The 11,905-nt window shown below is 39.9% G+C and overlaps 1 protein-coding gene across 1 annotated transcript in view; it reads right to left on the bottom strand.

Annotated features, from left to right (window-relative positions):
* TADA2A (transcriptional adaptor 2A) overlaps nucleotides 1–11,905 on the bottom strand; it is a 461,073-nt gene that overhangs the window by 428,170 nt on the left and 20,998 nt on the right. The window contains exon 2 of the mRNA XM_044054901.1: nucleotides 76–182. Within this exon, the coding sequence (XP_043910836.1) occupies nucleotides 76–182 (107 nt within the window). The remainder of the gene's footprint in view (nucleotides 1–75; nucleotides 183–11,905) is intronic.

Genomic DNA, 11,905 nt, shown 5'->3' with positions numbered 1-11,905 from the left:
AGTACTACAAATCAGTGTCAGGGAAACTTTTTACCAAAAGAAAAGTGGACATATCTGAATTCCTACTCTACTCACCTGCAAACACATCAGGAAGGGAGGAGGTCCACATTCTGCACACTTAATATAAGGTTCCATGAGGTAGGAAGAACAGCCACGACATGGAGGTTTGTCAAAAGGGTCATCTAAGACAGCACGAGAAATAAAACAATTCAGCAACTCTGGTCTAACAACACAGTATCATCCTATTTTACTTCTCTGAAACAATCTACAAAGATGTCTTTATCTTACAGTAACTTCTGACTTCTCTAGTGAGACGCTATTTATTCACCACTATGGCTTGAACTGTAGTGTGCCAATCTGATTAAAACTATGCTGTCATAAATGTTCAGATGGCAAAACAGAAAATCCTGCAGTTGATGCTACACACACACACCAATACATGGAATGAGAACTGATTTGGACCTTTGTGATTATAAAGTGAGGCAAGGTTTACTAACCTGGTTTAACAAAAAAAAAAAAAAAAATCAAAGGTCACAATAAAATCCTGAAGAAATGTAAAAGCAGCTGATCAGCAATTTGGCTTACACTATACTTTGCAATGATATATTTTTATTTTGGGAAAAAAATACTCTTACTCAAATATATTAAAACCATTCATATCTACTTTTCTATAAAACAATGTTTCCATATGCTATATTATTCTTACTCATCGTACTTTCAGTAAAATGGGTAAATAAAGGAATAGACAACATAACCAAATGCTAAACACATTAAAAATATGTTACTGCAAATAGAAATGGAGGATGCAGTAACACCACTTACACCTCCTGAATTTCAACTAGACGATTTAGCTTGACGAATGGAATGGGGTAAAGTATCTCTCCCCTTTGATGGCTTTTTTCCTACAAGGGTATTAGATTTTGTGATTTTAACAGAGATGTTCTACGGCAATGCTCTTTCATCCGCTATGGCATTACTGGTGTCTACAATTTTATACCTGAAAATGTGAGATGTACGAGAAAGTGTACCCATTATGTTATCAAATTACTGTAAGAAATAAAGAAATATTATAGGAGGACAAAACAACTTTCAATCTCGGGGGGTACTGCACATGTACATATACAGACACACACAAACTGGGATGTAGATTTGGGTGAACATGCATATGTGTGGTATGGAAGAACAACCACAGGACTGCTAGTGTGACCACTGGCTCTAAATGACGGTCACTGCTGAGGTGACACCCTGCCCCATCTGCACAAATGGGAAAAAGGGCTTGACTACTCACACACAAACACATTATAAATAAATACAAGTACCAGATAGATTTGTGTGTGCATGTAAATGCATCTCCAGACAGCAAACTGAAGAGGAAGTAGGAGTCCTTCCAGTTCACATAAAGGAGAAACGATGAGGCCACCCTCGACCCTACTCCCCATCCTAGGCAGCAGCAGTGATAAAATCTACCCAAACATTGTGCTCTTTCTCAGAGACAGAGAGACACACACACAGACACACACACAGACACACACACAGACACACACACACATCCTGTCTATCCTGGCAACATGTGTAGCCCCCCCCCAACCATGTGCATCCCACTGGTGATGCAAGCCTGACCATTTCCCGGTCAGCAATCACAGCCCAGCATCTCAAGAGGCATTACCTCTCTCCTACATTAAAGTTATTAGTGTCCGCTGGCAACTTCAGAACAAACTCTCCTTTTCAAAGGATGCAGACTACAGCCTGTATTCACCCACCCAATCTGTACTCAGTGTCTTTAAGTCTGCCACTACCATCAATCACAGAAGCGGTGAAAGAAGTTTTCAGCCTTACAAGCACAATCAGACTATACTCTCAACAGCCATGGGCATAAACTAGGATTGTCCTGGCCATTCCCAACCTTCCCACTTGAGTCAGTATCAAGTCTGGCTCCCACTGCTACACACATACCAAAAAGACTCCCAACCAAGCTACACTGTGCTGTCCACTCAATTTATACAAAACACTAACAATGAAGTACATAGTTATATCTTCTATGAATCGCACCTTGTTGGCTAACAAACTACTAAACCAGCTATCTTTCATTATACTATACTGGCCTCTGCCACCCATTCCGCCCGCCACCTATCATTGTTACGGAGTACCTAATCATGAATATGAAGGCCATAACTTCAGGAAAAGAATGGAAACACATATCAAGGAAAAGTTGAAATACTATGAATTCCTGGGAATTTAAGAAAAACACAGAGACGAGCAAAACATGTGGAATCTGCAAGTCTTTACAACAAAAGTGCGTGGCCAGATTTACAAAGAGGAATCAAACTGTAATCTGAATGTTACATTTTTCCCCAATGGAAAAAAAGAATACAAAAATAGCAAACAGCAGTATATATCCCCATCTCCAAACTCCTAGAAAAATGTACACACACCCAACTTCTACAATTCCTTTTCAAAAATCAAATCCTTTCTCAAACTCAACATGGTTTCAGACCTGGCCAAAGTACAGCAAGTCAGGAAATATTGTCTCCTCTTTACTCCTTGATCGATCTAAGCCTTTGATACCATTTCTCACTTACTCCTCCTTTACCAGCTTTCTAACATTGGACTTTCTACTCCATCTCTCCACTGGTTCAAAAGCTACCTATCCAATAGAGAATATGCAGTAAAATGGCAACACTCTATATCCCCATATAGTTACAACCCCACCGGTGTTCCCCAAGGTTCCATATTATGACCCGTTTAATATTTTTAAAAACAACCTCCATCTATCATTTCAACAAAGGTCCCTTGCTCATTATGCAGATGACTACTATAACCTATTCTGCCAAAAACTCAACTCTACTACAGTAAAACTACTCAATCTACATTTACCGCCATAGAGACATGGCTCCACAATAACGTCTTTAAACCCAGATAAAAACTAAGCTTATAACATCTACCCCAAAGAAAAACACTCCCATTAACAAATGTCAACTTCACATATTCTCTCTACACACAAAAACTGAATTAAAGACCCACACTACACGGTTAGGTGTCATAATTGATGAAAACCTAAAATTTGACCTTCACATACATATCAGAAAGATAAAAAAAAAAAAAAAAAAAACAACACAGGACTACTCTACAAACATTTCCTTTCCCTCCACAGAAAACAATTACTTGCTTCTGCTTACTTTCCTCTCTAATCTACAGTGCTCCATTTCTAATTAACCTCCAATCCTCCCTTGTAACTAAACTTGAAACATGTTACAACAAGATCTGCAACAAATCATCACCAGTCCACCCACCACTGCATTCCTCTAAAAACACTAAATTGGTTAGAATTTCCACACTATCTTACTCACCTCCAACTAATTACTGTACACAAAATTAACCAAACCACAGGACTGCCCCACCCTAAAATCCTTATTCTCCTGCTATAACCTTAATAGATCAGAAAACCAACACCTTCTCCAAATTCAGAAACCTAAACTACCTGCAGGTCAACTACTATACTCCTGGGTAATAGCTAAAACCTGGAACAGCTTTTCTCAACCCATTCGCCCAACCCAATGCACTGCCTCCTTCAAAACCACACTTCGCACACACCTTCACTCCAACTGGATCTGTAACTGCAATAAGCCTCCTCTGGCCATTACCTAGATCGTAATGTCATCCTACCTTCCCCTTTTCTCCCTTGTACTCACATTTTTTCAATGTTGTTGTGTCTTTTGGCTTTTCCCGGTTAGGGGTCGCCACAGTGGAACTCCGGTCCACTAATATTGGCAGTAGATTTTTACATGCCGTGTTGCCAGCTCTGATGCACAATCTTCAACGAAGGTACGCCCATTCGCGCATGTCTCCACGTAGAAGACACTCTAGCTGAGAATTGAACCAGACAGCTCACATTTTTTCAATATATATCTCAAATTCATTAACATTCCTTCACACTCTCTCTCAATCTCTCTTTACCCATTCAAAAACAAATAAAGAGATGAATATCAGGAGAAAAAGGTCAACTCCCACCCTTCCTAACTCTACTGCAACCATTTCCAACTTCTCACATTCTTCTATTCATTATTCATTTCCTCTTTTATGCTACATCTACAATATTACCACTACAGCCTCTATGTCTTTCTGTGCTCTATACCTTGGTCATTTGTGTGCTTAGCAAGTGTGTTTTAAATGTGTATATCAGTATTTTATATTCACCAATACTGCTTCAACTATAGTTGTACTACACTGTAATCATTTTATTACGTGTGTATCAACTGTGTGTGATTTTCTAACTGTATGAAAATGTTTAAGAATTTTTTATCCATCTGTTATGTAGATACTCTAAATATATGTGTTTGTGATGTACTTTACATTCTATTTGTGTTTCTTGTGGAGCTTTTCTCCCTGGGCCTCCACTGAAAATGAGCTCTGCTTGGCCCAATGGACTCTCCCGTTAAGCAAATGCCAATAAATAAATAAGGAAAGGGAAAACTGTGGACAGCGTTCACCAAAATGTATCTGCAGAAAAAAATCTTAACTTCACAGTAAGCAAAGAGTATGCTATGGTTCTACAGACAATGTGAATCATCCTTTATAAAGCATAACTATGAACATATGCTGTCATAAATTAGGACCAAAGTTCCATTAAACTGAAGAACATACCCGAAGGCTTCCTATATAAACCTAAACAAACTCCTATCAGTCATGTTAAACAAAATAACACTATATAAGCACTCAACTCCAGGCCCTAAAGCACTCACAGTAAGACAACAGCCTTGTTGATGCTCGTATTAAGGTGAATAGTCTCCAGCAGTCCTCCTTGGGGGAAATGAAGAGACTGTGGTGCTCTCTGTTCTTAAGAAGTGGAAATCTTGTGTTTAGTAATCATTCTAGGTGAAGTAAAAATACACCAGAAAATAAAATCAATCACAGTTGGCTTTACCAACTTGCTGTGAAAATTATATTAATTCTAGCAGGCATCAATTTGTTACAGCCTGTATGCCGCGGTGGTACAGCGGTAGCGTTGTTACCTCACAAGAGGTTCTCCCGTTCGATTCTCGGCTTGGGAGTGCCTTCTGTGTGGAGTCTGCATATCCTCCCCGCGGCTGGGTAGCGTTCGAAAGACATGTGTGCGTAAATGGGAGTGCCTTTGTTGAAGGTTGGGCGTTGAGCTGGCACCTTGGTGTTTCGTAAAAATCTACTGCCAATCATTAGCCGACCGGAGTTCCGCTGTGGCGACCCCTTACCAGGAAAAAGCCGAAAGACAAAACAACATCATCAATTTATTACAGCCTAGGCAAAAAATGGTAGACAGACATTCCTACTTCAACAAGGGATGAGATACACATGTCTTTCGAGAGCTTGGCAAAACCTTTGCCACCCCTATAGTGTTTTTTTTAGACAAAGTGAAATTACAAGATATTCCAACCTTAAATCCCAATATGCCAGGCATCAGAATAATTCTGCTCAACAGAATAAACCTCAGGCACTGTGCCCAACTTGAACATTTTCTTTTACCTGAAGAACATGCATATCTGTGCAAATATTGAAAGTTGGTTCCAAACTATGGAAATAACTGGTTCTTGTGTTCACTGCAAATCACTCATTCAAGACCACTGGAACAGGCTGGGGAACATCCATATTTGACAGCTGACAGTTGTATGGAGCACATCTCAACAGGAACATATTTTTGTTTCATCACTAATTACAGATCTCCCTCACTGTTCCAAAGGAACATATCTGATACACAAACATGCTTTGCCAGCTAAACTCAAACCAAACAGCTACATACTACAAAATCCAGCAACTCAAATAACAACGGATTCTTCTACATATCTGAAGCAGTTATGTCCGGGTCTTGCTTGATGGCATCAACTCCAAATCCCTGGACTAAACAGTTACTCTCTCTCTCTATTACAGGCATAAACTTCCAAGTCCTTGTCTTACCCAACTTTCCTGCCCTCTGTTCTGCCTCACACATATTCAACCAATGAGCTAATTCAAGAACAGCCTCTAATCCTGTAATAAATCTACATTTACTGACTTCAGTGAAACCAACCTATTAGGATTTTAGCAACCTTACTGAAGATCATAAATGGTTTGGTCACCCTGAAACCTGAAAAATCAACACCTTAGCTCTAACCTATGACATTAAAATCACTGACCAGAGAAAGTTGTTCCATTCAATCATAAACAAGACAACACAAACTTTCAATCTGTTGGGATAACAGACTCAACAAAATTATACAAGAAACGGAAGCTCTTAGCCTTGTATACATATTCTACCACCCCCAAATTATAAAACAAAACTTATCCAAATTGGTAAGGAATTAAAAGAATACTAAGGCAGCCTTGGGGCTTCCCAAAGTGCACAATCATAAGACCTTTCTATAACTAAATGTATGTAAAACTTTATAATGCTATGCTCTGAAATTGCTATAAATGTTGCAAACCAAACCTCTCCAACACAGAATCCATAGGCAACATCTTGGTAAATAAATGAATCTACAATTTCAACCCACTTGCAATATTCAGTATTCTGTATTAGTTCAGTTCAGGCCAAGCCACCCCCCTCCCTGAACAACACTGATCTAGATTCAAGCATCCTTGCCAAAAATAAAAAATAAGACACACCACTTCCACAGGACCTGACAACACACCAGGCTTACTGAATACAGCATCAGTTAGCTAAACCTTTCCTAAATTTCAATAAGGACCTGTCACAAGACACATACTAGAACATGGAAAAACGCCATAATCGTCCCCCTCCAAAAAAGCATTCTTACCACTGACTCGGGTAACTATAAGCTACCAGTCTCACTACCTTATATGCAAAGACAAAGAACAAATTGTAGAACTAATAAGGACAAAAACCTGCAAATGCTAAACAGTGCAGCCACATTAGAAAGGTAGATTGCATCTTCTGAACTTCTTTGAAAAAGTAACCAAAACCCTGGATGAAGGACTTCCATTCCACACTGCTCATCTGGACTTGGCCAAAGCATCCTGTACAGTTCCCTACTCTGGTATCATAAGAGGCTAACCATGTTAAACATCAAACCTCTCCCTACTTTGATGCATTATAACTGGCTATCAAACAGAACATAGACTATCAAAATAAACAGTAGCCTCTGCAAAAAGCAAAATATGACTATCAGTGTTCCTCAAGTTCTGTCCTAAGCCATCCCCAATTGGGATCCATTTTTCTAAAGTGCAGAACCATGTTAACAACCTCTCACTAACTAAATCTGCAGATGATTACAAACTAGGGATCATTCTAAACTCCCTCTCAGATTAACTATTACTGCAACAAGGCTTAGATCATATTAAGAACTTACTATAAATCAAGAGCTAAAAATGGGAACTCCCCTTAAGACAGACCCTGATCTAAATTTCAGGAGCTTACACACACAATTTGCAGACATTAAATCAGTATACCTCCCATATAAGAAAAAGCTTTCTACTGCTCTCATCTAATCTGTTGTGGGTTCTCTTCATGATCCCTAAACACCACTTATTCTGCCCTGAATTCACCGCATCACAGAATACAGTGAACTTGTTGGGATGTACTGTTCAACAATTCTCAACTAGAAAAGCCTAAGTCTTACATAACCCAAAAAAAACAAACACTCATTCAGACAGAGTAAAAACCTTGTCCTAATTTTCTATGACCTACAGACTTCTAAGCCTTCCAGGCAAGGTCAACCCTGCTCTTTACAACCTTCTATTCCTGAAAAGAGAAATTCCTCAGCTAATACCAATTCAAGACTGTCACAATATGTCAAAAGTCCCAATTCAGGGATAAATTCATCACCCAGCACCTCCCTTGCTTATGAACAGGCTTTCCCTATATATTAGGCAGTGTACACAACCTTTCCAATGCCTCTTAAGTGACATTGCCTAATGTCGAAATGACACCCTAACTCATGCAAAAATGGGAAAAGGGGGGGTTGATGTTAGCGACATCATTACCAATATTCAACATTCAAGGGAGATAAATGGATGGGATTTTGTAAATTCATCCCAGGGATCACGGTTTATAAACTTGACTATGCTAAACGAAATACTGCATCTCAAAGTCACAACAGTCCAGGCAACAGTTGGAAAAATGGCTCAGGTGCTCCTTAATGCAAGCAGATAGTGAGGGTGGGTGTGCCCATTCTCTGAGGAGACGGAGATGCACATGCAGTAGGATTTCATTGCTGGAGACCAGGGAAAACGATGCTTGGAAAATTGAGGTGAGATGACTGGTGCAGTGAAATATGTATTACTACTATTTTAAATGTTGCTGCCAGTGATAAAGCATAAAGCCAGAAATATCTGGTTAATGTGCACACTCGAGATGAGAGAATGGCCTACTGAGATAAGTGCTATCGTTATTTTTTTACAACGATGCAGGTAGTGATCAGCCAGATATTTGTCAATATTTCCTTGGCTGTGTGATTTGTGTGGATCACCTTGGCTAGCGATACTTTAATGTGTGGCAATTTGTGTAGACTGTGGAGCTGACGGCCAACAGACGTCATGGCTATAACTACTTGGTGGGGTTGGGGTTGGCTGGATAACTGAAACCTGTTGTCATTTGCTCAATTTAAACAGTCACTGTTTGGATTTGCAGAACTAGTGTACATTTGAGAACTAGTGTACATTTGAGAGAAGAAAGATGGACTTCTTAACTGGACACGTACCCCTTAACTGCACAGATTTCTGCATCATGTTTTTGGTTTGTTCCTCGTGGAATTTGCAGTTTTCTGGCAAATCAGTGAGGACTGAGGTTACTAGGTAATGGCAGGCATTTGGGCTTCAGACTTCATATCCTTCTGAAAATGCATCCCAATGCAAAACTTGTTATTTTAACAGCTTTCTAATTTTATAAAAGCAATATTTAAAATTTGCCCTGATTTTTGTCCTTTGCCCTACCCCATTGTTTTTGGCTTTACCCAAATTTCTTGCATTAAGAAGTTGAGAGGCATGACTGGACAACTGATATGCACAGACAGACCAGGTGTAATTGCGATAGTGGTCTTCTGTGGAGGAAAATTACTAATATTTTCTCCTGTTTGCTTATTCTTTTACATTGCAAGACAAATGTGATTATGTGAAGAAACATGTAATATTTTAATGTGCGACAACTGTTTAGAACAAGTGTGAAATTACACAGATCCTTTATCATAATTCAACATCTGAATTGTACATAAAAGTGGCTATGACTGCTTGGTCTGTCTGGATGAGAGTTACTGACCATGTTGCCACTTGCTCAGTTTAAAGGTCATCTGGAAGGTTGGCATAAGCTTAAGATGTTTACCTTACAGACACCAGGTGCAGGCATAAAGCTTAAGATGTTTACCTTACAGACATAAGGTGCAGGCATAATGCTTAAGATGTTTACCTTACAGACATAAGGTTGTTGTCTCTTTCGGTTTTTCCCGGTTAGGGGTCGCCACAGCGGAACTCCGGTCCGCTAATGATTGGCAGTAGATTTTTACATGCCGAGTTGCCAGCTCTGACGCACAACCTTCAACGAAGGTATGCCCATTCACGCATGTCTCCAGACAGAAGACGCTCTAGCTGAGAATCGAACGGGACAACGTCTTACTGTGAGGCGACAACTCTACCGCAGCACCACCACCGCAGTACCTTACAGACACAAGGTGCTGGGTTTAATTCTCAAAAGGGATAATTGGCTAGGCTTGAAATGGCCCACAAGGGCAGTTAGCCTAATACTAATCTATGAACCTGTACAGTGCTGCCTGAGGGTGGACAGGGCTTCTTGCTTGTGTCTGCCCCTTGTGGTCCATTGGTGGCACTCACTACACATCCTACCCTTGAAGTGTTACTGAGTGAGTGCAGTGGTGGGGAGTAATAGGTAAAAGAAACACTCCTGTGACAGCAATATGACCCTGTTCCAGAATGCCTTGCTGTCACTGCCTATGCAAAACAGACAACATTATCACAGTAATTTGGGGGAAGGTGATAAGGTTCAGTAAACCTGGCAGTATAGGAGAGGTGCTGGCAGCAGCTAATGGTCAGCTGTAAGGGAGCCAAAAATAACTAAAAAAAATGATCTCAAGCCTCCGGATTCCTTCTATTCTTCATTTTCCTCACTTTAACAGTTTTTCCCTTCCTCAAACCTCTCCCCATTTCCTTCTCTCTAACGTAACATAAGCTAATATCACCCAGCTTATTGCTAACCCAAACACTTTCCTCACTCTTCTCCGACTTGCTTCTCGCATTAAACTCGTACACAGTTTCCTGTCTTGTCAAATTTATTACAGTTTTTTGCTATATATAGTTATTTTTTTTCTGTCTTACAAGTTGCATACACTGTATTTGTGAAATCTCACGGACTTATCCAGGCTGTGCCTGTAAAACTGCTCAGTTTTGATCAGTGCACAACCCTAGCAAACAAGTATTTTATAAAATAAAATGTCCCAAGTCAACTCTACCTCCTACCAACTCAATCTCCTAACATTATCTTCTGAACTAAAAGCACACCTTCACAAAATTCTTTTATGGCACTGCTGGCTAAGTACACAATGTCCGACACACCACCAGCTTAATATAATCTTATGCATCACTACTGATGGGCTGCAGAAGGTACGAATTCAAAAAGGAGAAAGTGTAATGTAGCAGATCCAGCTAATGCTATATGCAAAGTCACACAGTTATAATGGAAATTTCCTAACAAAACACAAGGATTCTACTTCTTTTAGACAGAGCAGTATGGGTTTGTTAACTTAATATCTTGCCTTTTAAAACCTACAGGTTTCTCTGCAAAGGAAAAAAAGTGGCCCCTAATGAAGGACTGACACATGCTGCTTGATGTGACCTCATTAATTCATTTGACGCTATATCCAAAATAAGAGGGAAAATGACAAGCTATACGTAGTTCAATGGATAAAACACTGGTAAAAGCAGCAAAATACAACACCACGCCAGAGTATGGGGTAATGTGTCCACCCGGTGGGGGTCATCAATGGTGTCACACAGTGCTCTGCATTCAGCATGTTTCTTCTCAGCTATTATTCTCAGATAAAGTGTAAAAATGGTTCTGAACTACCAGAAATGATGATGGAAAACTGGATAACAATTACATCAATAAAAAATATGAATACAAATAAAAGTAGTAAACACACACACATGGCCTTATCCTTAACATCCAATAAAGCATCCCAAGTCTTGGAAGGAAAGCATAAATTAGGATTACACACACAAAAAAAGTCAGATCATAAAATATAACACCACTGTTTAAGATGTAGGAACAATTAATACAACTTAACTTTAAAAAAGCGAATACCTACCAAAGTCAAAGAAAAGTACGGTTGTGTAAAATCCTACCATAAGAGTAGATGTTCTTGCCTTCACCACTGCAGTATTCTTACCATATGGGGTTCCCTGCTGTGGAAGCCCGATGTCCGATCCATCTACCAAAGCCTACTGCTGCTTTAAGGTACGCCGAATGCCACCCAATGCTCCTTGCATAGTGTAGGGCATAAAGGAGACATTCAGGTGTACCATCCTCAGAACGGATTGCCTCAGTAGGAACACCAGTCCCAGGAAACCCAAGGAGTAACCTGTACATAAAAGAAGGAAAAGGACTAGGGAGACCGAGGGAGAGGGGGAATACTGCAGTGGTGAAGCTAAGAACATCTACTGTTATGGTAAGATTTTACACAACAGTACTACAGCATTCATTGCTTCAGTATACTTAACATACGAGAGAGTACCAAAGCTCAAGAAGAAACGTGGGGGAAGGAGCAGTAGAGCTCTCTAAGAAGCCATGAAGAACGGCTTTAGCAAAACCAGCTCTAGCTCTGGAGATACTATCCAACTTGTAGTGTTTGATAAAAGAATGCACAGAAGTCCAGGTAGCTGCTTCAAGAACAGAATTAGTGTCCAAGCCCTTGAAAAAAAGCACCAGAAGCCA

Source organism: Protopterus annectens, chromosome 13.part0 (assembly GCF_019279795.1).
Source record: "Protopterus annectens isolate FY-2018-M chromosome 13.part0, PAN1.0, whole genome shotgun sequence".
In the NCBI taxonomy this organism is placed as follows: domain Eukaryota; kingdom Metazoa; phylum Chordata; order Ceratodontiformes; family Protopteridae; genus Protopterus; species Protopterus annectens.
The sequence above is the reverse complement of the archived record's forward strand: the minus strand, read 5'-3'. Positions and strand labels throughout refer to the sequence as shown.